The 23,243-nt window shown below is 43.0% G+C and overlaps 1 protein-coding gene across 5 annotated transcripts in view; it reads right to left on the reverse strand.

Moving 5' to 3' along the window:
• The window catches only part of CSMD1 (CUB and Sushi multiple domains 1), a 2,022,178-nt gene that overhangs the window by 90,461 nt on the left and 1,908,474 nt on the right, over positions 1-23,243 (reverse strand). For all 5 annotated transcript variants that reach the window (XM_045451804.1, XM_045451793.1, XM_045451792.1 and 2 more), the window contains one exon: positions 10,206-10,391. In XM_045451804.1, coding sequence (XP_045307760.1) covers positions 10,206-10,391 — 186 coding nt within the window. The remainder of the gene's footprint in view (positions 1-10,205; positions 10,392-23,243) is intronic.

Raw genomic sequence — 23,243 nt, forward strand, 5'->3', positions numbered from 1 at the left:
CATCACGTCATTCTGTGGGGACACTGATGTCAAGAACTCATAGAAATGTGCGTTAATTTTCCCGTCTCTCCATAACTTTGGGTTTAGAATAGTTAAGTGAAAATATACTTATACTTATATTTATACTTAGTAAATGCATACTTACATTTACTGTGTGTGTATATATATATATATACTTTAATATTATATATATATGTGTATTTACTAAGATGAATAGACTTAATCATTCAATATAACAGAAAAGAATAATCATTAGTTTCGACATCAATGTATGTACAGAATATGCAGAATGATCACTAACCCTAAAGTGTTGTGTGTTTGGGGCGCCTGGGCAGCTCAGTCGGTTAAGCGTCCGACTTCGGCTCAGGTCATGATCTCACAGTAGGTGGGTTCGAACCCCACATCGGGCTCTGGGCCGAAAGCTCGGAGCCTGGAGCCTGCTTCGGATTCTGTGTCTCCCTCTCCCTCTGCCCCTCCCCCAACCATGCTCTGTGTGTCTCTTTCTCAAAAATGAATAAACTTTGAAAAAATAAAAACTAAAATAAAGTGTTGTCTATTTAATGCATTAGTTACTTGAAACTATCTCTATCTCTATCTCTATCTCTATCTCTATCTCTATCTCTATCTCTATCTCTATAAAACCATGCACAATTTCAAGTTTGCAGGACTATTTTACATTTCAGGAAGTGTGTGCTCCGTGCTTGACCCAGGTGTGGAAGCATTCTGGAGCACAGCTACACACACCAGCGGCAGACCCCTGGCCAGCTGACAGCAGCACGGCTCGCCTGGCACACGTCTCAGCCCGCTGGGCTGGGCAAAGGCTCAGCCATCCAGACTAAAAGGGAGAAAACCTCTCATGTTCATGAGTCACTCTGCTTACATGGCAGCAAATTAAAAAAAGAGCAACTGTGAAAAAGCGGTTTCCTCACATCTCGTCTGACGGGGGCCCTGATGTCCGTTACAAAGAGATGGCCGTCAGCCCAATGGACAAATGCACCTGCTGTTGCCGGGTTTACGCTTCTCAAAGATCAAACAATAATGACTAACACATTCCATTACTCAGGGGCCGCGAATGACCTACAAGAAACAAGACCCAGATTTACCATGGGGCATTTCAGGGCACATTTTCTTTCTTCTGTTTATCAAGGCGCCAAGGGGAACCTGTTCACAAGTCCAATCAAAACGCAAAAAGCTAGACTAAGCCATGTTCAGTCTTTGCAAAAGAAAATCACAGAGTGGAGCACAGCTGGCCCTAAAGCAGGGGTCTGAATCTAATCTGAAACAATATCTAAACTCCAACGGAGCACCAAGATCCCAAAAGGACGGTTTCAATAACCACAGCAAGTTCGCACAACCTTAATGTGCAGCCTTCAAACCCCTCCCCCAGCAGAATCTACAGTAGCCGAGGTTTGGCGCTAACGGTCGGCCACGACAGAAGCTTCCGGGCTGGCGAGGACTCCTCCCTCACCTGGCACACGACTGCACAAACCCATCCCGCAAAGTGACGCACCCCGACCTCGAGGAGCAGGAACCCAGCCGGCGTCCAGTGGCTGTTTGACAACTTCCTGTAGGCTCACACAGCACATGACCCGCCAGGTCTGCTCCCCGGGTCTGCGCCGGGCACGGGACGAATCAGGGCGGGCTGGGCACGGGCTGGGGGGCGCTGGGGGACACTGCGCACGTCTCCGGCACAGGCTGCCGGCTGAGGCTCTGAACTGACCTTTTGGCCTGGGCTATTTTCCAAGTCTTGTAACAAACAGACTTCCTTGGAAGCTGGAAATAGATTTGTGCCTCCTACAAAAGTCCTTTTTTCCCTTCAGCTTTAATATGCATTAAATATGTACTTAATTTAACATGCATTAAAAATACATATGCATATGATGAGTATGTATTTAGATCAAGCGGGAACTGGATTCTTCTTCATCGGCTTTGCTAACATCTTCACTGAAATCCCGTGTAAATGCATCCTGTGGGGCAAGATGGGCCCATTCACACTAGCTGCAAGGCGGAGTCCAGCCTCCAGCAGGGAGGGGCCGGCAGCAGACAGATGGCTTCATTCCGTACTCTGCCGTGGACCGACCATGCAACCTTGGGGGGTTTTCCACTTTTGGGGGCTCCAGTCCCCATCTGCATGATGCGGATAGTGATAGTGCTGCAGAGGTCCATTAAAGGGCTCAGACTGCAGGCATGTAAATGCTCATGACAGGGCCTGGCACGTAGTGGAAAGTCACAGAGGCCTGATGTACAGCTGGTGTCATGACTCAGGGCTCAGCAATATGACGTACGACCAAACCATGTTTGTCAAGGAGCCGAGGGTAACGTATCGTGTGTATTCTACTCTGAAGATGGGGGTGATCAGTAAAGACAACAGAAGCAATTCCGAGACCATGTCCTAAGGGACTAAGTGGATAAGTGTATATGCTCCAAAACATTTTACATACGGTATTCTTATATTTATAAACACACACATATGTATTACATATATAAATGCATATGTATATTTAACATAAATACATAAATACACAATCATGTATATTATACACATGTATTTATATGTGTATATAATATATATGGGAATAGACACATATGTATTTATATACGTGTGCACACATGTATATATGTACTATTATACACATATGTGCATATATGTATTATATATAGACGAATGCATGCACGTACCTGTATGTTGCACAGACATGGCCTACAGATAACTTACATGTACATAACTTATATATAATCTTAGTTTTTCTATGAGTGGGCTATTTGCAGGTCACATAAAGCTATTTGGTACACTACGACTTTATCCTGTTCTCCCTCTCCTGGAATATACAGGTGTTACATTTAATCATGTAAAGTTCTCATGGCACCTCGCACACATAGTAGGTCTCTGATAAATTGTTCATGACAAACTTACTCCACCGACTAATGCCTTTAATCAAAAAAGCAAACCTCTATATTGGGATTGGGACCTGGGATTCGTTTTTCATTAGACGGTCATCTTAACGGCTTTGATTGCTCCCGTATGCAAAGTGCATCACGCTTATCTGTCCATCATTTGGTCAAACTATGAAACCCATACGTTAATACCCAGAGCCTCCCTTGTTCTCTTATGCCGTTGGCATGAATCAGATCTTCAACGACCCAAATCCAGTGTCAGCAAATAAGTTAAAATGGAGAGAAAGGAGCCTCAGCCACCTGCTGCAGGGACATGCGGGACTGCGCGCAGCAGGCAAACTGAAGCGGTTACTTATGGCAGCCTGCACGTCCGTAAAGCTAACGGCCAGACGAACTGATTTTATTTACCATCTACACGTACTCTTTATCAAAGGCGAAGTGTTTCTCATCTCGGAATCAGGGCTCCGGTCTACACATTACTGCAGTCAGTAAGGAAACCGAATGGCGTCACGTCTACAATGTACACAGAGGAGTCCGTCTCGGGGAGCTCAACAGTAACCAAACTTTCCGACTCGCGGCTAAAGCTTCGTGCTTACTCTCTGCAGTTTCTGAATTTAAATGAGGTGGAGAAAACGCCATCTCTCCCCCTCCAAAAATGAAATAGGTTTTCCAAGTCCCTGAATACCAAGGAACTTAAGTGAAATGTCCATTTCTCCCTTTTGTAAAATCTAGTGGACAATAGTAAGGCAAGAAATACTTGAAAGTTAGAAATAACACTTAAAAAATTCAGCGCTAATCTTCCATTTTATTATAAAAGTTGTATGTATTGTCCGTGTTACTGAAGCAGTCAGTATCAAAAGCTTTAAAATGCAAATTGGCTTTTTTTTCCATTTAACAACCATTTCACTGAGCATACTATAACTTCTTTCTACTGGAATCCTCATTTGTATGTAGGAAATAATTTTGTGATTTAATTTTTTATTGTAGCTTGAAAGCAATCATCCGTCTAGAATATGCACTTTTGAAGCAGAAAAATTCAAATGCATGTATAAATTAGACCACCTTATGTGTGTTGTATTATGTTTCACATCGGCACAGAATAGTTCTCTTAAGTGATGTAATATTTGCCTTTGAACAGCCAAAGGCCCCTCATTCCTGACTTTTCTAGAAAGTTTTAGACACAAATTCAGACCACGTCCTTGAAATCATTTGGTTCCACTACAGACAAAAGGCGGCTCCCTGACGCGCTGTCAGCGATTTAACGCTTCCCAGGATGAATTACATGCTGGGTTATAACGGCACCCGCTTCCCGTCTCTGTGCCCAGTTCTCTAACACACAAGGCTTCTGAGACATGAGATTCCTAGGGGCAGAATGGGACGGAAGCAGGGAGCAGGGACTCTCTCCCTAGGTCTTCCGGAAACAAACCCCCATTGGCTCCTCTCTACATCTGTGACTCCAGCCAGCGGACCCCACCGATCCCTCTGAGGTTCTTGTCCGTCTGGGGGGATAACAACTGCATACCTCCTGAGAGGTGAGTGAGGCGATGTGCGTAAAGCTCACGGACTCCAGCCTGGAGGGCAGTCGAAGGTCCAGGACTGGCATGAACACCCACACATGCACACACTGAACGTGAGCTGGTCGGGTTCCAAGTCGGACTCGCTGTAATACCTGAGTTCGGTCTACGGGCTGTAAGAGGAGCCTCAGGGACACACAGGGGGGCGATTCAGGTACAAGCGGCCCTGCCTCGGCCTGGTGCTCCGTACGCAGAGCTTGGGGACTTGGTGGCACAAACGTGGCACGGGCGGAAGGGACTTGAGGAGGGCACAGGGAGGTCCGTCTGGATCCCCACCTACTGGCTGTGGGGAGACGGGAGTGTTCTCAGCCCCCAGGCCCGGCCGGCTCCTATGGTTTCTCTGCCGTTACCCCACTCTCCGGGCATTTCTCTGAGCTGATGGGGGCGCTCAAATCAGCACTCCTCACGCTCGTCCCCACTCGTCAGGAAACCAGTCTGACACTCAGCCTGTCTAGAACAGGCACAGAGCCTTGAGTCCATACTGGACCACGGCACGGGACTTCCCCAGGCAGATCCCGGCAGCGTCACACCGTTGTGCTGTCGTGAGGCCCAAAGCATGTCTGCCAAGCCAGTGTCACCGTATAGCTGGCCCTGGGGCAGCAGGGGCCTCCACCAGGGCGGATTCAGTGCCATGGAGTACTCCCCCAGATGTTTTCGTAATGCCCAGTCACGTTCATTTGGTTGCAAACTGCGGATTTGGGCTATCTCCGCTATCTGCCTTTTATTAAATCAGGAAGGTAAGGAAAAGCACTGCCTTCTCCACAGGGTTGTTGTTGTGACCGAATGACGCAGCACGGACACGCCTGACGCAATCCAACGTCTACAGCTGCCGTTCAAAAGCGCGGTCCCCGTTATTACCATTGTGTCCCCAGACCATGCGCTCATCCCAGCAGAGTGCCACCTCTTCTGTAAAAACCGATCCCAGGCTGAGCATCCATATGATCTCATCTACACCTTTTTTTTAACCTTTATTCACTTTTGAGAGACAGAGAGAGACAGAGCGTGAGCGGGGGAGGGGCAGAGAGAGAGGGAGACACAGAATCTGAAGCGGGCTCCGGGCTCCGAGCCGTTGGAACAGAGCCTGACGTGGGGCTAGAACCCGCAAACCTTGAGACCATGACCTGAGCCGCAGTCCAACTCTTAACCAACGGAGCCACCTTGGCGCCCCTAACCTCATCTACATCTAATCGCTCCCTGCTATGATTGTGTCAGGCTGTGTGTCTGGGGTCCCGTGCATTGGTGCAGACTCCAACAAGGGCAAAGGCTTGTCTCACGGACCTGCCTACACCAGCAGTCTTAAGCCAGGTGTCCTCACAGACCACGCATCACAGAGTGCTGGGCGGACGAGCCAGAGTGTGTGCATCACCTCCCGGTGTGACGACTTTCTTTGGCCCCTCGTGCCCACTGTGGGTCTCACACACTTCCTCCACGGGGTCCGAGGCATTTTATCCGCTTCTCTCTTTGTGAAGTGTGCTGCTTCTTTCTTTCTCTACTCCCCAACTAAGGACTTAAAAAGCTAGGTAGTGCCTCTTTCCCTCCGAATTCTGACATAGTTGGCTCTCTGTGTTGGAGTCTTATGATGCCAAACCATTTACTGGCAAATATAAAGCACTGGCATCGGCATTCTGTAGTCCAAGCTGTAAAGAGGTGCTAAAAACCTGGGTATGCATAATTGCTTACGCCAATGAGGGGTGGCCTTGACACTTAAATACGGCCCGTACGCCATCAAAGCTAGTTTTCATTTATGCACAGGGCATTCCGTCCAGCCCATGCTCAGGACGAAGCAACTCAACATTACAGTGACACACTAAAGGTTCTTGCTCATTGCATCGACCTGTGGAGTAACAGGCACATATGTGAGGCAGCCTCTACGTTCAATCCAAAGGAAACGCCTCATCAGTTAAAACAAAATGTCAAAGAAAATGCCACTGAGACTGTCTGACTGTGATCCCCAACAGGCTGGATTATCTTTAGGGAAAATGATGGCTTCAAAGCTTTCCACACAGCTTTACAGATCATGGAAGTATCTGTCCGTCGGGTCATTTTTCGTCAAATCAATTATGTCCCTAGAAATACTTACAACTGAAAACAAGATCAATCTCAGAGGAAACTGCAAAACATTCTTTCAGTTAAGCTTCTGAATTGTTGCATTCATATTAAATACATTTTGAAAAATGTCTCATTTTACATTGAGACAAATAAAACCAAAGGGGGAAGTCAGTGTGACATTGGCGAGAGAACGGACGCACAGGTAGGTGGAGGAGAGTAGGAGATGCAGAACTTGAGACCCATGAACACGGCGAACCGATCTTTGGCGAAGCAGCAGAAGGTGACTCAAGTGGAGCCAAGACGGTCTTTGAGCAAAAGCACCGGGCCACGCAGACACACGCACGCCAGGACGTCACGCCCATCGCAAGAAGGACTTTGAGATGGATCGCAGACCCAAATGGAAAGTATAAACCTCTAGAAGCAACATAGGAGAAAACGCAGGGGACCCTTGATTGGGGGGATAACTATGGAAGTCCAACACCACAGGCATGTTCCATGAAAGAAAGAACCAGTCAGTGGTACTCCATCAAAACTGAAAACTTCTGCTCCGTAAAAGACACCATCAAGAGAATGAGAAGAGAAGACATAGCCTAGGAGGAAATACTTAGGAAGGACATCTCTGATAAAGGACTGTTAGCCAAAATATACAAAGAACTCCTAAAACTCAACAAGAAACACCTTTTTGTTAAAAAAAAAAAAAAAGGGCAAAACTCGAAACATAAACCTCACCAAAGAAGGTAGACTAATGGCAAAGAAATATATGAAAACATGTCCCACATCATATGTCACCAGGGAAATGCAAATTAAAACAACAAGGAGGTGGGGTGCCTGGATGGCTCCGGCAATTAAGCATCCGATTTCGGCTCAGGTCATGATCTTGTGGTCTGTGGGTTTGAACCCTACATTGGGTTCTGTGCTGTCATAACAGCTCAGAGGCTAGAGCCTGCTTCAGGTTCTGTCTCTCTCTCTCTCTCTCTCTGCCCCTCTCCTCCCTCTCAAAAAATAAACATTTAAAAAATTAAAAAACAAAACAAAACAAACGTTGTTAGAAAGGCTAAAATCCAGAACACTGACAACAGCAAATGTTGGTGACAATGTCGAGCCAAAGGAACTCTCACTCACTGCTGGTGGGAACGCAAAATGGTGCAGCCCCTTTGGAGAATGGCTTGACAGTCTCTTAGAAAACTAAACATACTCTTCCCCTATGATCAAGCAATCATACTTCTTAGTATTTATTCAACGGAGTTGAAACTTACATCCACACAACACCTGCACTTGAATGCTTACAGCAGCTTTCTTCATAACAGCCAACACTTGGAGGTAACCAAGGCGCCCTACAGTACATGTGGGAGGATAAATGAACTCTGGTCCATCCAGAAAAGGAAGGGGCCAGTATTATTTAGCACTAAAAATAAAGGGGCCATCAAGCCATGGAAAGACACAGAGGAACCCTAAATACATGTCAGTAAGTGAAAAAAACCTGATATCTGAAAAGGATACATAATGAAAAAGTTCATCTCTATGACCTTCTGGAAAAGGCAAACTGTGGAGACGGGAAAAAGATCAGTGGTTGCCCACAGTTGAGGGGCGGGGGAATGGGGGTGGATAAGAGGCAGAGCACAGATTTTCAGAGCGGTGAAAATGGTCTGTATGGTACCATAATGGTTCGTATTTGTATTTATCCATTTTTCCAAACCCACTGAACATACGATGCCAAGAGTGAACCTTAACCCAAGCTATGAACTTTGGGTGACAATGATGTATCGAAATGGGTTCACCAATTGTAACAAATGAGCCTCTCCATTTGTTGGTGCGGAACGTAGATAATCGGGGAAGGATTGATGGGAATCTCTGTACTCTGCTCGATTTTGTTATAAACCTGAAGTTCTTCTAAAAAACGGCCTATTAAAAAAGGATGTGAGAATAAAAATTGCATTTACATAATTTACATAGTTGCCTTATGAGGCATCATGTCTTTCTCAGACACTCAACAAATTTTAAATGACTTTGCCTTTAAAACCTAGCATACACTTGACATTTCAGGCACAGCACCCAGAGAACTTACAAAACAAAACAAAACACCAATGCCTGTTTTCCATCCAAGACTAGTTAACTCAAAATCCCTGAGAGTCAGACCTAGACATCAGCAGTCTTTAGAGCTCCCTACACGATTGTCATGTGTACCCAGAGTACAGAACCATTGGCATAATGAAAAGCACGTAGGACGTAACTGGAGAGGAGCGACTTCAACTCTAACTCTGCAAACCAGTAGCTTTTATTTCGTTGGCAAGGCCGTGTGTGTGCCCTCCCTTTTCAGAGCGGTCAGGGGATTGAGAGATAAGCTGTTTGAAACATTTGGCACATAGTAGATACTTTACATTGTCAAGCGTTCTTCATGACAACCTCTAAGCTATGTGCAAAGTAAGCAGGGTGTTAAACGCCCAGGAAATTGTTATCATCAGCAACCCTAAACATCTAGTGTTACTGCCATCTACGGGGTTAAGCTCATTTGAGGAAATAATTTTATTTGGGATTCAACGTAAAAACCTACCGATGTATCTTATTTTTCTAGCTTCCTGTACTATTTCTTAATTACAATAAAACAGTACTTTATGAAATAAAAACTAAGAAATATTACTATTGTCTCATTGACTGTCAGGAAAAGCAATAATTATTTGAAAGGTAAAAATAAATAAATGAAAATGATCACAAGGAGTTTAAGAAGTATGGAGGGAAGTCAACTATGTTCTGTAAACATTTATGCATTTGTAGCTAAGAGTTTAAATAATTTTAACATGACCAAAAATACTGTACTGTGCACAAAAAGAGATCAATAGACTAATTTTATAGTTGAAGATCATGTGAAAACGTTTTTCAAATATCTTCAGAGCAAAAATATTGTATGTGTAGAAATATTATATAACTTTCCATTTTCAGAAATTAGGTAGTTAGATTATTTCCGATTTGAGGCTAGTTTTAATATAGCTGCAATGAAAGTTTTGGTGTAAATTGTGTGTGTGTGTGTGTGTGTGTGTGTGTGTGTGTGTGTGCATGAACTTTGGCTCTGTTTATGGAGTTAATTACTATTTTTTAAGACTACAGCTCTAGAATGGGCCCAAACTTTTGACCCTCTTAAGAACATTATTATATACCATAAGTCGCTTTCCAGAAAACTTACTGCACTTTGCAAATCAGTGACTCATTTATTGAGCACCGACATATTACGTAGAGTGGGTGATCCACAAAGAAGCCGGGCACTGCCTTTAACGTGAAGGGATTTACAAAGAGGTGGGGGGTGAATCGGAAACTCACGCTGACTTCTGCCTTTGTGTTTTGTGCGGAGACCCACTGCTAGACGGCACGTCTCTACACCCTCTCGAATTCACCTACCCACGTGGAAAGAGACGTCCTAGTGAAGGTTTGCTGTAAACATCAGAGGGTCTAGATCCTGATGGAACCAACGTGATTCTCTGCAACCAACTTTTCAGAATGAGAGCTGACTTTACATACATGGTTGGGATATTTTATGTGGAATAAATTGGTTTTAATCTTAGCACGACGCCGGAGACCAAGCCCTCACGTGCTGTGGAGAGGGTCTCTGCACACTTTGGAATCTGGAGTTCTCCTAACGGTGAATCTTGCTCCTAATTAAATCTCCCAAGACATGTGAAGGCACTTAACACTCACGTGTACACACAGGAGGCCTCCCCGTGTTATTCCACAGTCCGTCTTCCCGACATATGGCCGCTGCTTGTTGGCCTGCTTCCAGCTTAAAGCCCTCATTACATTCATAGATCACTTTACTATCCAGCGTGAACTCGTTGCCCGTAAAGGAACCGTTTCCCGGGGACTCGGGGATTCCACAGGACACAGCTGGAAAGAAATGGCACAAATGGGGAGTTATTCTTACAAGACTTTGTGATACTTTCTCTGTTTCTATTTTTATCTCTAGCACATATACAAATGGTAAGATATTTATATTTCTTTTCGTTACGTTTATTTCTTTTTGAGAGACAGAGACAGAGCATGAGCAGAGGAGGGGTAGAGAGGGAGGGAGACACAGAATCCAAAGCAGGATCCAGGATCCAGGCTCTGTCAGCACAGAGCCCAACGTGGGGCTCCAACTCACAAACTGCGAGATCATGACCCGAGCGGAAGTCGGAGGCTCAACCGACTGAGCCACCCAGGTGCCCCTGAACTCTGTCATACAGTTTAAACACACTGAGATGTTTTCATCACATGGCCGGGCTCAGGATTACACAGTATCGTGCTTCCTACATCATTTAATATTGGAAAGAAAGGATAAAATGGTATCTTTCCCATCACAAAGTTGACCGACGCGTTGGTGCTGAGATTTCACAGGGATCAGAACTGATCCCCAGTCTGGCCTCCCTCACCCCCCACGACTGGGTTTTCCTCGGAGCGCCACCAAGTTCTGATGAGAGGCAAATCACTTAGCCGACATCCTCAATGCGTCCACAACCACAGTATCTGTTATCTTATGAATTACCTGTCAGAAAACAGGGCCTGAGGAACCGAAATACTGGAGGAGAAAGGGAGGTTGCCTTGAGCAGAACAGCTCAGTCCTCCAGGCGCTAAGCAGGCCCTCTTTCGGTATAAGGCCGGCAAGAAAGCAGTAAGAAGGAAGCAGGCATCTTTTTTAATGTTTCTTTATTTTTGAGAGAGACAGAGACAGAGAGAGAGGGAGACCCAGAATCCGAAGCAGGCTCCAGGACGCGGGGCTTGAACTCACGAACTGTGAGATCGTGACCTGAGCCGAAGTCGGACACTTAACCGACTGAACCATCCAGGCGCCCAAGGAACAGACATTTTTTAACAAACAAGAAAGATGAAGAGAGTGTTTAGTATAAATATTTCCTTCTTCAATTTACTAGCTCTGATCCAGACTCATCTACTATGAGACAGAAACCAAACAGACAAAAAACACCTCTCGTGTGAAATGACTGTAAGTTACAACAAGGACACAAAGTAGGAAAGCAGGACAGAGGGATCAACAGTAATTCCCAAGGATCTACACCCAATTCGGGTGCATTTGTCAAAGAAACGTTTTGCAATAACTACGGTAACGGCCTTCCTTCACTCGGCCAATATTTAAGGTATTATTAAGGTATTATTATTAAGGTATTATTCACCTCATGGGTTTTAAATTGGGGTAGTTTAAAAATTTTCCCACATTGATTCCAATGAGAAACTACGTGTAGCATGTTAGAGCTGGAAAGACAGACTGAAAGAGCTTACGTAAACTTATCAATTTACGCATAAGGAAAACTGAGTGTCCGAAAGGTAAAAGGACTTGCCTAGGCTATCAGAGAGACTGTGTGAAACCTCAGGCCACAGGGCAGACTGGTGACACCCAGCTGAGACCACCTTTTGTTCCACGAGAGCCCCAGGGAGGAGCACACTGAGCTACACTGGTTCTGAGTCTTTTCGTTGTCATTTTGTTCTTTTCTCCTTAGCACAATTCGTGAATAAATGCGATGGAACATGATCAGAGAAGGTAACACATTTTTTAATGTAGTGGGTGATAAAAATCAAATTTCTGGGAAGTCCAAGCACTCAAATTTCTCTTGTGCTTAATTTTATAATCTGCTATTTCAACATCTATCTATATGAAAAATATATATGAAAAAAATTACATGATATACATATGAAGCATACTATAGTAAAGATTTGCAGTAGCCAGGGGATAAAAAAATCTTAGACATATAGACATCATTTTTTTTTACAGGGGAAACTTTATTTTTTTTAATTTTTTATATTAAATATAATTTATTGTCAAATTGGTTTCCATACAACACCCAGTGCTCATCCCAACAGGTGCCCTCCTCAATGGCCATCACCCACTTTCCCCTCTCCCCCACCCCCCATCCACTCTCAGTTTGTTCTCAGTACTTAAGAGTCTCTTATGGTTTGCCTCCCTCACTCTCTGTTTGTAACTCCCCCCCCCCACCCCTCCTCCCTGGTCTTCTAAGTTTCTCAGGATCCACATAAGAGTGAAAACATATGGTATCTGTCTTTCTCTGCCTGACTTATTTCACTTAGCATAACACCCTCCAGTTCCATCCATGTTGCTGCAAATGGCAGGATTTCATTCTTTCTCATTGCCAAGTAGTATTCCATTGTATATATAAACCACATCTTCTTTATCCATTCATCAGTTGATGGATATTTAGGCTCTTTCCACAATCTGGCTAATGTTGAAAGTGCTGCTATAAATATTGGGGTACAAGTGCCCCTATGCATCAGCACTCCTGGATCCCTTGGGGAAATTCCTAGCAGTGCTATTGCTGGGTCATAGGGTACAGCCGCTCTGGAAAACAGTGTGGAGGTTCCTCTAAAAACATACAGACATCATTTTGAACAAAGCATTCCAAATAACATCTGGCTTTCCAAAGCCATTGCTTTACTGAGGCAATGTATCCATCATTTGCAAAATGTTCATCTTAATTTCTTGAAGGCAGTGAATGCCCCTTGTGACTGGATCTCTCAGGGTCAACAATCTGTTTCCTCACCAATTCCTCTCAAGAGTCACTCAAGTAATCATTGGCTCATTCTCACAAACCTTAATGTCCCTGCCGCTAGCTGCAGCGTGCCCAGGGCCCAGTTCCCTTCTGGCTCTCATTTGGGATGAGAAGCCAATGAAATGACAGTTCTCTGGCAGATGAAATGAGAAAGAGGACATTATACAAACACCCAAGAAACCCTACCTTCAAGGGATTCATACCCCGGAGGCCCAAACAGAAAAGGTATCTAACTACTTATGTTAAATCTGGAAGCTTATTTCACGCGTGAACCCTGATACTGGGGACTTCAGAAGACCCACTTTTTGTCACCTGATCAGCCACTGGGAATCTGTTTTTGGCTTTGAGCTACCGGTTTTAACAACTCTGTAGAGTGTGTTAACAACAGGTTGTTTGGCGGGGCTTAAAATAAAGGCTGGCGATCATTCAGCCACGAAATTCTAACACTTCTGATTCGATGAAGGTTGGTGATATCCTTACAGACTCCCTTAAAAGGGAGACTCCTGCTAATGTCTAGTATGGGGTCATCTATTCATTCCTTCCAAAATTTTTGCATGATTACTATGTGACAGATATTGTTTCGATCACTTTTTAAATGTTAAGGAGTAAAATGTATGTGACTTTCAAAATATTCATTATGTTCTTCCTTTTATTATAGCTGAAGGGAATACATTGTCTTAGTATTTTTTCATTGTGCTAATATAGCATTATAGTTCCCAACAATCTAGGCAAATGAGCACATACTCAGCCCATAAATTTATCTTCTGTGGAAGAGCACGGACTTTAAAGTCAGACTTCTCGATCAGTTCTTGTCCCTGACATTTGTCAGCTCTATGATTTCAGGTCAGTGACAATGAATGTCTGGTTTGCAGGTTAATAATGGCCACCTCAAAGGCAATTGTAAGGAGTCGACGAAATAATATACACAGAACAAAGAGCACTAGCTTGAGACAACGTAAGTATTCAATACTCAAGAAAACATTGTGGGGCCCCTGGGTGGCTCAGCTAGTTAAGGTCTGACTCCTGATCTTGGCTCAGGTCATGATCTCACAGTTCATGGGATTGAGCCTCACAGCAGGCTCTGCATTGAGAATGGGGAGCCTGCTTGGGATTCTCTCTCCCTTTCTCTCTGCCCCTCTTCCGCTCTCTCTCCGTCTTCAAAATAAATTTTAAAAAGTGACTTGCAAAGAGAGCAAAGAGGAAACCGGTAGTAAATCAGCTTCTTTCTACTACATGTCTCATGAGACATTTAACATTTTGGTTTCGAATATATAAATGGAAGGGCTGCTGTGCCCAGTGTCATATTCTTTTATGAATCGAACCCTTCAAGGGATTTTTTTCTTTACGTATTTAAGACCAAACAGTAGTTGTCATTCCTGTCTTTGGAGGTTTAACATCTCTCTGATTTTTTTCCCATTTTCCATTTCCATGATTGCTTGCTATAACTGACAATCCCTCCTTTTCTTTCTGCTACCCATCGAATTTCAACTCCGTACAATTTGCGGTCCTTTTTTTGTTTTTGTTTCTCCATTTTTTTTTTTTTTTCCCTTCAAAGGGTTCTTGGGCTGTGACTCTCACCTTAGGCTTGTGATCCTCATATCTTGACAGCCACTCAGTCCACGTGGTGTTGTCACCTGCTGTCCAGCTGAACAATGCCCACATCTCAAGCTTAATGTGTATAAACCCTGAGGTTGTCATCAGACCTTCACCGTAGCGACTACCCTCACAGACTTTCTCCCAGTAAGTCCAGTTAGAATTTTCCATTCACTTCTTGTTTACATGGCCCGGATTTGGTTGGTGATTATTTGAACATTTGCTTCACACTCTACTGGTATCCTAGCTCACACACCCAGTGTCTCAAAATAGAATGTCTACCTTTTCATTATCTGTTGGGAGGGTTTTTTGTTTTTGTTTTTGTTTTTGTTTTTTTTTTACCTTTTCATTATCTGAACCCTACTCATAAGGCTAAGGCAAACCCAGAGAGAGATCAATCGCCCAGTAAAGCCTGGAACGAAAATAGTATCCTGCAGTAGGGATGCCTATGGACTGGTTAAAGTAAGAGGTATATTTAAGTAATAAGGTCTGAAATGGGACATGAAGGCAATCTGATAGGTACCAAGTTTATAACCAAAGACCAAGTTGGACATCAGCAGTATAAACAAAAGAACTGCATATAAGCTTAGGAACTGGAAGAATGGAGAGCCCATGAAATGCTCTGCAAAGAATGGGATGTGCTAAGAGGTACAGAAGAAGACTTGCTTTGCAAGAGAGCAATGCCAATCTTTCACACATTCTGCCGAAGGCATAATGAAGAACAAGGCAGCCACACAGCCAATGCCTCAAATGACCGTGGATTTCCGCGGGGTCATAAGTATACAATGTAAGCATGGAAGAATTTTCTATTAATTAAAATGTGTGTATGTGTGTGTAACTTTAAATACATACACGTATAAATATTAATTACGGACTGTAATAGAATATCCCAATAGCCATCTAGAATTTGGTTCTGCTCTGTAATATCAGGGCTTGCATTTGTTTTGTGTTAATAATCATGTTGGGCCAAGTAACAGTGAATTTGTTACAGTCTAATAAAAGTATCAGAGACCGATAAGACAGAAATCACGTCACTTATTATTCACTACAGAACCATCAGATAAAAGCCTTCGAACAATATTTTTGCTGACTACAGAATTCTGGGCGGTATTCTTTTCAGCCCTTTGAAACATGCTGTTCTACTTCCTTCTACCCACCAGGGTTTCTGATGAGAAATCTATCACCACTTGAATCCTTATCTCCTGGTAGGTGACCCATTGTTTCTGCTTGGCTACTTTCAAGATTTGTTTTCTCTGCCTTTACTCTCAGACATTCAACTATGGTGTGCTTTGGTGGGCATTTCTTTGGGTTTCTGGTAATTAGGGCTCACTTAGCATTTTTACAAATTTTGCCAAACTTGGGAGGCTTTCAGCCAGATCTCCTCAAGCACTTTTTCAGCGTCTCCCATCTTTCTGCTCACCTTCTGGGACCCTGAGGACACACGTGTCAGGTCATGTTGCAGTCCCATGGTCTGCTAGGCTGTTTACTTCTTTGTAAGCATATTTTCTCTCTGTTTTTCAAAGTGCCTACTTTTTATCATTCTATCTTCAATTCAGAGGAGAGAGGTCCTTTCCCATCATCTCCTTTCTGCTGTTGAGTCCATCTACTGAGTTCTTTTGTTTGTTCGTTTCAGTTATCGTATTTTTTAGTTCTAATCATTCCATTTGGTTATTCTTTGCATCTTCTATTTCTCTGCTGGGCCTTCCTATTTTTTTTAACTGTTTATTATCAAATGCATATATCATATGCATAATATAATAAAATGCTCATATGCATTTTAATTGTTGGTGATGGCTGTTTTAGAATCTTAGAGCATTCCAGCAACCGTGTCATCTAGACATTGGCTTCTGTTGATTGTCTCATCTCATTTAGGTTGATATCTTCCCATTTCTTGGTATGACAGGTGATACGGCATTAACACCGGACATTTTGGGCATTATGTCCTAAGACTGGCTCTGTTTTCCTAAGGCTTACCTAACATCACTCTAGTAAGCAAAGGGAGGTCCCACCTCCTCACCTCCAGGTGGAGGTGGAATTCTGGGTTAGTGGGGTCCTTGCTGGGCGAGGTGGAGATTCCAGCTGGCCTGCAAGTCCCCACTAGTGCCTCGCTGGCCGGGACAGTAGGAGGTGTTTCTTATGGATCCTCCTGTGGCCTCCACTGACATGGAGAGGAATGGCTTTGTCACAGTTAAGGAATGGTGACATTTCTGACTCTCAAATATGTGTCCTCTGATACCATCCCAGCAAGGGGGAGGTTAGGGGAAGATCATCACCACCACCTGGAGTGAGGTCCAATTTCCTACCTGGTGTCACTGATGTTTCTTCCAAGGCCTCCTTGGACACCACCCCGTAGGGGAGAGTTGGGCCACCTGAGACAGCCTGGAAAAGATCTCCACTCGGTCTTTGCAATCAGTGGTTGGGTATAACGACAGGTTTTCCCATAAGGTTTAGATGAAGAATGATTATTGACTAAATATTTCCTTTCTTGTCTGGGCCGTCCCTTCTCTGTTATTTTGGCAGGGAAAACAGACTTTTCTTGGTTGCTGTTGTTGTTGTTATTATTGTTATTATTATTATTGTTATTTTGCCTGTGCCCATTGGTATTTCAAGATAACCAGTTTCCTCTTCATGCAGTTAGGAGTCTGAGGCAGTAAAGAGAGCCGAAGAATCTCACCACTGGGTCATTCCTTCCATTCTGAGGTCCTAAGTCATTCTACCAGCTTCTCTGTATCTTACAGAGTTCTCTCATAATTGCTTTTTATATAATTTTCAGGGATTTTAGTTGTACTTAGGACGGAAAATAGAAGAAAGAACATCTACTTCATCTTCCTAGAGTGAAAGCTGGAATATCTTCTAAACAATCTTGTTCTGGGGCACCTGGGGGCTCAGTGGATTAAGTGTCTGACTTCGGCTCAGGTCACGATCTTGCGGTCCGTGAGTTCGAGCCCCGCGTCGGGCTCTGTGCTGACAGCTCAGAGCCTGGAGCCTGCTTCGGATTCTGTGTCTCCCTCTCTCTCAGCCCCTCCCCTGCTCATGCTCTGTGTCTCAAAAATAAACAAACATTAACAAACAATAAAGACAACAACAAAAACAACAATCTTGTTCTGAGGCTGAACAAGAAAGGGCTCTGTGATAGACTGGTGATGTCTGCCATGGCAAAAAAGTCAAGAATCCTGCAGACCACAGACCCTGCAAATCTGACCACTTCAGCACTTGTTGTCTGTCCCACCCACATGCCTACCTCTTACCTGAATAGTGCCCACACACCCTCTTCCTAAAGGCGTAAAAATCCTTCAAGTGCAGAATATCCGTACCTGTTTTTCACCCTTCCCACTGCCTTGAATACCAGAGCTCTCAATAAATATATGTTAACTTTGTTTATTTATTTATGGGAAATGGAAAAAAAATATTATACTACCAAAGGTGTAACTTGAAAGTTTTTCAAAAATTACCAGGGCCCTGAATTTCAGTATGTGGATTTACTAAGTTTATAATTTGAACAACCAGTAAGAAAGTTTTCACTTTAGTTTAAGTACTATGTTTTAATTTTCAATATTTTAACTGAACACATGATTTTGATAAAAATTATAGATTTTAAAATTTAACATCTGTAACTATACATGAAATATTATATAGGTATTTTTGTGATTTTCAAGGATTTGCAGAGTTTTAACTATGATTTTCTCTAGAATCATTGATAGAGATACTTATAATAGAGTTATATTTGGATGAAGAATTATCTGATGATTTCTATGTGTTTTCCTAAAGATCAGAGAACTAAACGTGTATGCATGCCATAATAACATATCTAGTTTTTCAGACACATATTCATATAAATTATATCTGTAAAATTGTAAATCCTTAATTTTGTTAAAGTTCTAAATAAACGCAGTCATGTTTTGCAATGAATTTCAGGTTATTCCAAATGGCCATTTTGTTAGTGACAAGTGTTACATATTCTCTCCAGAAGAAATGTCCCACAATTTGATAGTATTTAACTTTATCTAACTTGAACATTACTGTATTTCTGTGAAGTAGGTAAGACAAATGTAATAGTTCTTAATTTATTTTGTGTACTGGCGAAGGGATAGGGTTTTTGGAGAAACAGATTTGGGGATCAGTAATCGTGCCCCTTTACACATTTGGTGGAGTGGGTAATTTTGATTCTGTTCAAATAGATCTGTAGAAATATCTAACATTGTTCAATTGGAGCATTTGACACATCTCTAACATATATTTCATACACCCTGCCAGTCAAAGAATAAGAACAACTTGTTCCTTCACTCACTTGACAATATCATCCACTACGTGCCAGAATGGGTATGAAGCAGTCCAAAGGGTAACGAGTAAAACTGAGCTTTTCCTTTCCCTCTTGAACCTTACAGTTTATTAGGCAGGTTCTAGTAGTGCTGGATGAGACAAATAGGCTTAGAAACAAATCTACATCATGGATTGTAAAAGCTGTCCTTAGTGTCACAAAGAGACAGAACAAGGTGCTGAAAGAAAGAACAAATGAGGAATGTTATTTAAATGAAGACAGAAGGGCTTCAGTCAAGGCTTCAGTATTGAAGCCCCAGGCCTCAAGTCCTGGAAAGCACCTTTATGCAGAGAAGGAGGCCCCGCCTGAGGCAGGAAAACACTGATCAAAGGTCACTGTGACTGTGAAGGGTGAGCCACCTAAAGTAAAGATGGAGAGATCATTAGAGGAGGTGTTATTCAGAACTGTGGCAGAGTCTGCATTTTATGTTGCAGACTTCAGAACTCCTTCAGAGGATTTCAAATGGGCAGTCACACAAACTCATTGAAACCACTGCTGCAGGATGAATTGCGAAATGGACACAGTGAAGCTGGTGCAGGAAGGCCATTCTGGAGGTCCCTGGGAGAGGCGAAGGTGGATTGGAAGGGGGCACAAAGACGTCAGAAAGGTTCGGAACAAGTGGCCCCAAAAGGTGTCACTGTGGCATGTGGATGTGTTGAGCTGAAGGCAATCAAGGCCCTGTAGGCTCAAGAGAAGCATCTCACCTTCCCTTCACTACCTAGAAGAATTTAAACTGGGGGTCTTTCCCAGAATGACAGTTTTTACCAGACATGAATTTTATCTAGGTGACTAACCCATCCATATGGCAAGGCCAAGATCTAACTACCAAACATCCGCTCCTGTACTTATTGACCTGGAAATTGCCCTCCTCCCACCTGAAGCCCCAGGGCCCCAGCCCATTCCTTAGCTCAGGATGGCACGGACACCATGTTGCCTTTCTGTCTGTGACCCTCATGTATGTGGGGTCCTTGGATGTATGAAATGAGATTTGATTTGTTTTCCCTGTTCATCTGTCTCATGTCAATTCAATTTTTAGATCAGCTACAGAAACTGTGAAGAGCAAGAGGAAATTTTCTCCCTCCCACCCCAACAAAGTGAATGGACTGGGACACACTCAGAAGCTAGAATCAGCAGGGCTTGATGGTTGCAGGCAGAGACTCAGGTAGGGGCAAGAAAGAGAAGTCCATTAAGCAACCGGCTGGACTAGTCTCATTTTCTGAGACAGGATAAAGAGTTCTGTCTTGGCATTGAGACCCAGAGGTGCAAAAAATGTTTCAGTGGGGCAGTTGGCCTGGACTACATCTGGAGTTCAGAAGAAAGAATGGGGGACAAGCATAGAGAAAGAGGTATTTCTAGTATCTGTTGGCCCTCTCCATAACATACCCCCTGAATCACTCTAGACTCAGTTCTGTCCATAGTCTGCATGGCTAGACTATACACTGAACATGGTATCCTATAATCTATAAGCAACTTTTAAGGAATAACAAATTCTTCCACTCAGTCTTTCTGGTGAAAAGACTTATCGCTGTTTATGTATTGATTCATAATTTATTAAAACATGTACCATGGAAATAATTTGTTGGAAGAATAAAACATATCAGCACATCACAGATGCAGACTTTCTAAAAGAAGACACAGATAGCTTTCCTCAGATATCTGGGGAATTGATTTCTCCCATAACGATATCTTCATAAATTTATATGTTAGGTTCTACCTTCAAGTTTTATAAGTTTGATTAAAATTACATATATTTTAAATTATATATATATTCTTTTCCCATGAGTTATTTAATTTGAATGATAAAATTATCACGTAATTTGGGGAAGGCAAAAGGTATTATTCCCATTGTATAGATAATGGTTCTAAACTCAAAGTTAAGCAACTGTACATAACCCTGGTAGTTAGTGGGGAAATGCCACCAGATAGGTAAATAAATGCCTCATTTTGCTTGAAAAAGAGCCAAGGAGCCCTTAATTATCCCATGACTAGTTGGCATTCCAATATAACTTGTAACTGCAATTTTCAAAAGGACTTCTTTTGTTACATCGGAAAAGATAGATTTCAGGTTGCCCATCATGTCAGTGTCCTTCCCAATATGATATCAACGGAAATAAATGCAAAGAAGAATTCAGAAGGACAGAATAATATTGAATGAATGTTATGATTCTTTCTAAAACAAGAGTTCCCTGCTAGTAATTTAATTCTATTTCAAATAGTGGAAAATATCCTTGAGTTGTGTGGACACAAAATTCCTATTTTTTCCCTCATTCTTTGAGCAGAACCTTAGCTACGCAGTTGAAATTAAAACAGAGTGAACTGATCATTCATTTAAAGTCATTTTCTTCCTGAATGTCATAGGTGTTTAGCACAACTGACCAGAGTCCTACTTTTCCTTTACAAGGAGATCCCCTAAGAAATAAAACCTAACGTGACATCCAAACCCAGAACGTGTTGTAGGAGAAACGCTCCCTGCAGAGATGCAAGGTTGGAGCGATGGTGTCCCCACTTATATTAGCGCTTTAAGTGGCTATTACTTTCTGCTCTGAAATCCGTTGCATTTGGCAAATACTTTACGGGTTATTCTGCTTGGCTTAAGAACCCTCACCTGGAAACGAAGTCTCTCAAGGTCATGTCTGTGGTCTCGTCTCTAGAAGTCTGTAATTCTATCCCAAAGCTTCCTCAGCGCATTCGAGAGAAATGTCCCTGCCACTTCATCCACCTCCTCCTGCTACCTACACTGTTGTATGGTGTCTCTTCCCAAATTACCACACCATAAATACGGAAGATGAGAGTAAAGGTGCGACTCTAACTCCCTCTCACAGGCGCACCGAGGAATCTGGCCGGGAGTACTCCAAGCAGGGTAGAGCAGAACTCATGTCCTCTGACTCCCGACCCTCCACTACTTTATTTTTAAGAAGTCAACATACAATTATTTTGTTTAGCAAAGAATTTAAAACACGGTTAAGTGTCTGCGTGGCTGTTAATAGTTTCTGTAATCTTGTACTGGGGTCCAGTTCCCCACTTGAGGTGGTCAAGCATCTCACCAGGTTTCCCGTGAGTAAACTTGAATTTGCTGTTTGGCCACAATCCGCAACCTACGGACATTCCGATCATCACTCAAGCAAACGCATGATGACTTTTTCATGACAGGCTTGATGAGGACCACCAGTAGAAAATGCCATTACATTACAGCTCGAGAGTGCGTCTTTGTGATAAACCCACGACTACCCCAGCAATGTCTTCAGGACCTCCCACATGACTCACACCAGCCAGAGACAGGGTTGGATTTAATCAGTGAGCCTTGTGTGGCTTTGTTGTTGGATGAGAGGACGTCACATCCTCAGCTATATGAATTTACAGGCACAAATGCTGCAAGCTGGCCAACAAGCGTTTTGAATTTGATTAACAGAGATTTATGTAATCTTCTCTTTCTCCATAACTTGTTCCATCCAGCCAGGGACTCTAAGTAGTGATATAGGTGATGCACAAAATGAATGAATTAATTCACATTTAAAACAATATGTAACAAGGGGTAAAATATGGTTCAAGAGTTTCTGTATCAAAAAGTATGCATCAGCATTGCCAAAATCTTCTAAATTAACTGTCACCACCATTTGCAGTGTGTTGAAAAATGTCACACAGTGACTGTAAGTGATTGTAGGGAGAGGACAGCACTCCTCCACTATTAACTTCTATTTCAGGCAACAAGCCCAGGAAAACCATTCAGTGCAAGCTGAGCATTGTTAGGTGTGAGGCCCTATTTTTTGGAACCCAAAGCAAATCTAGGTATCCTGTGTCACGTGAGCTGTGCCTTTGTTTCACGCCCAACATCCACATGTGAGCACTGGTGTGGGAAAATGATCACAAGGGCACATACATGTGAGAATTAAAGGTCTGTGTAATGATCATATTGATTTCTCTTTAAAAATCTACGGGAAAAAGGATGGAGTATTTGAAAACCATTCAGAGATGGATTCATCCAGAGATGGATTGGATTCAGAGATGGAGAAGTCTGAGTTGGTTACTTATTTGTTTATGACTTAGAAAACTGGGGGCTCCTGGGGGGCTCAGTCGGTTCAGGGTCCGAGTTTGGCTCAGGTCATGATCTCACGGTTCGTGATTTTGAGCCCTGCATTGGGCTCTGTGCTGACAGCGACTGGAACCTGCTTTGGATTCTGTGTCTCCCTGTCTCTCTGCCCCTCCCCTGTTCACACACACTCTCTCTCTCTCAAAAATAGACATTAAAAAAATTTAGGAAACTTACTTAATTTA

This window comes from Leopardus geoffroyi, chromosome B1 (genome assembly GCF_018350155.1).
Source record: "Leopardus geoffroyi isolate Oge1 chromosome B1, O.geoffroyi_Oge1_pat1.0, whole genome shotgun sequence".
Taxonomy (NCBI): Eukaryota; Metazoa; Chordata; class Mammalia; order Carnivora; family Felidae; genus Leopardus; species Leopardus geoffroyi.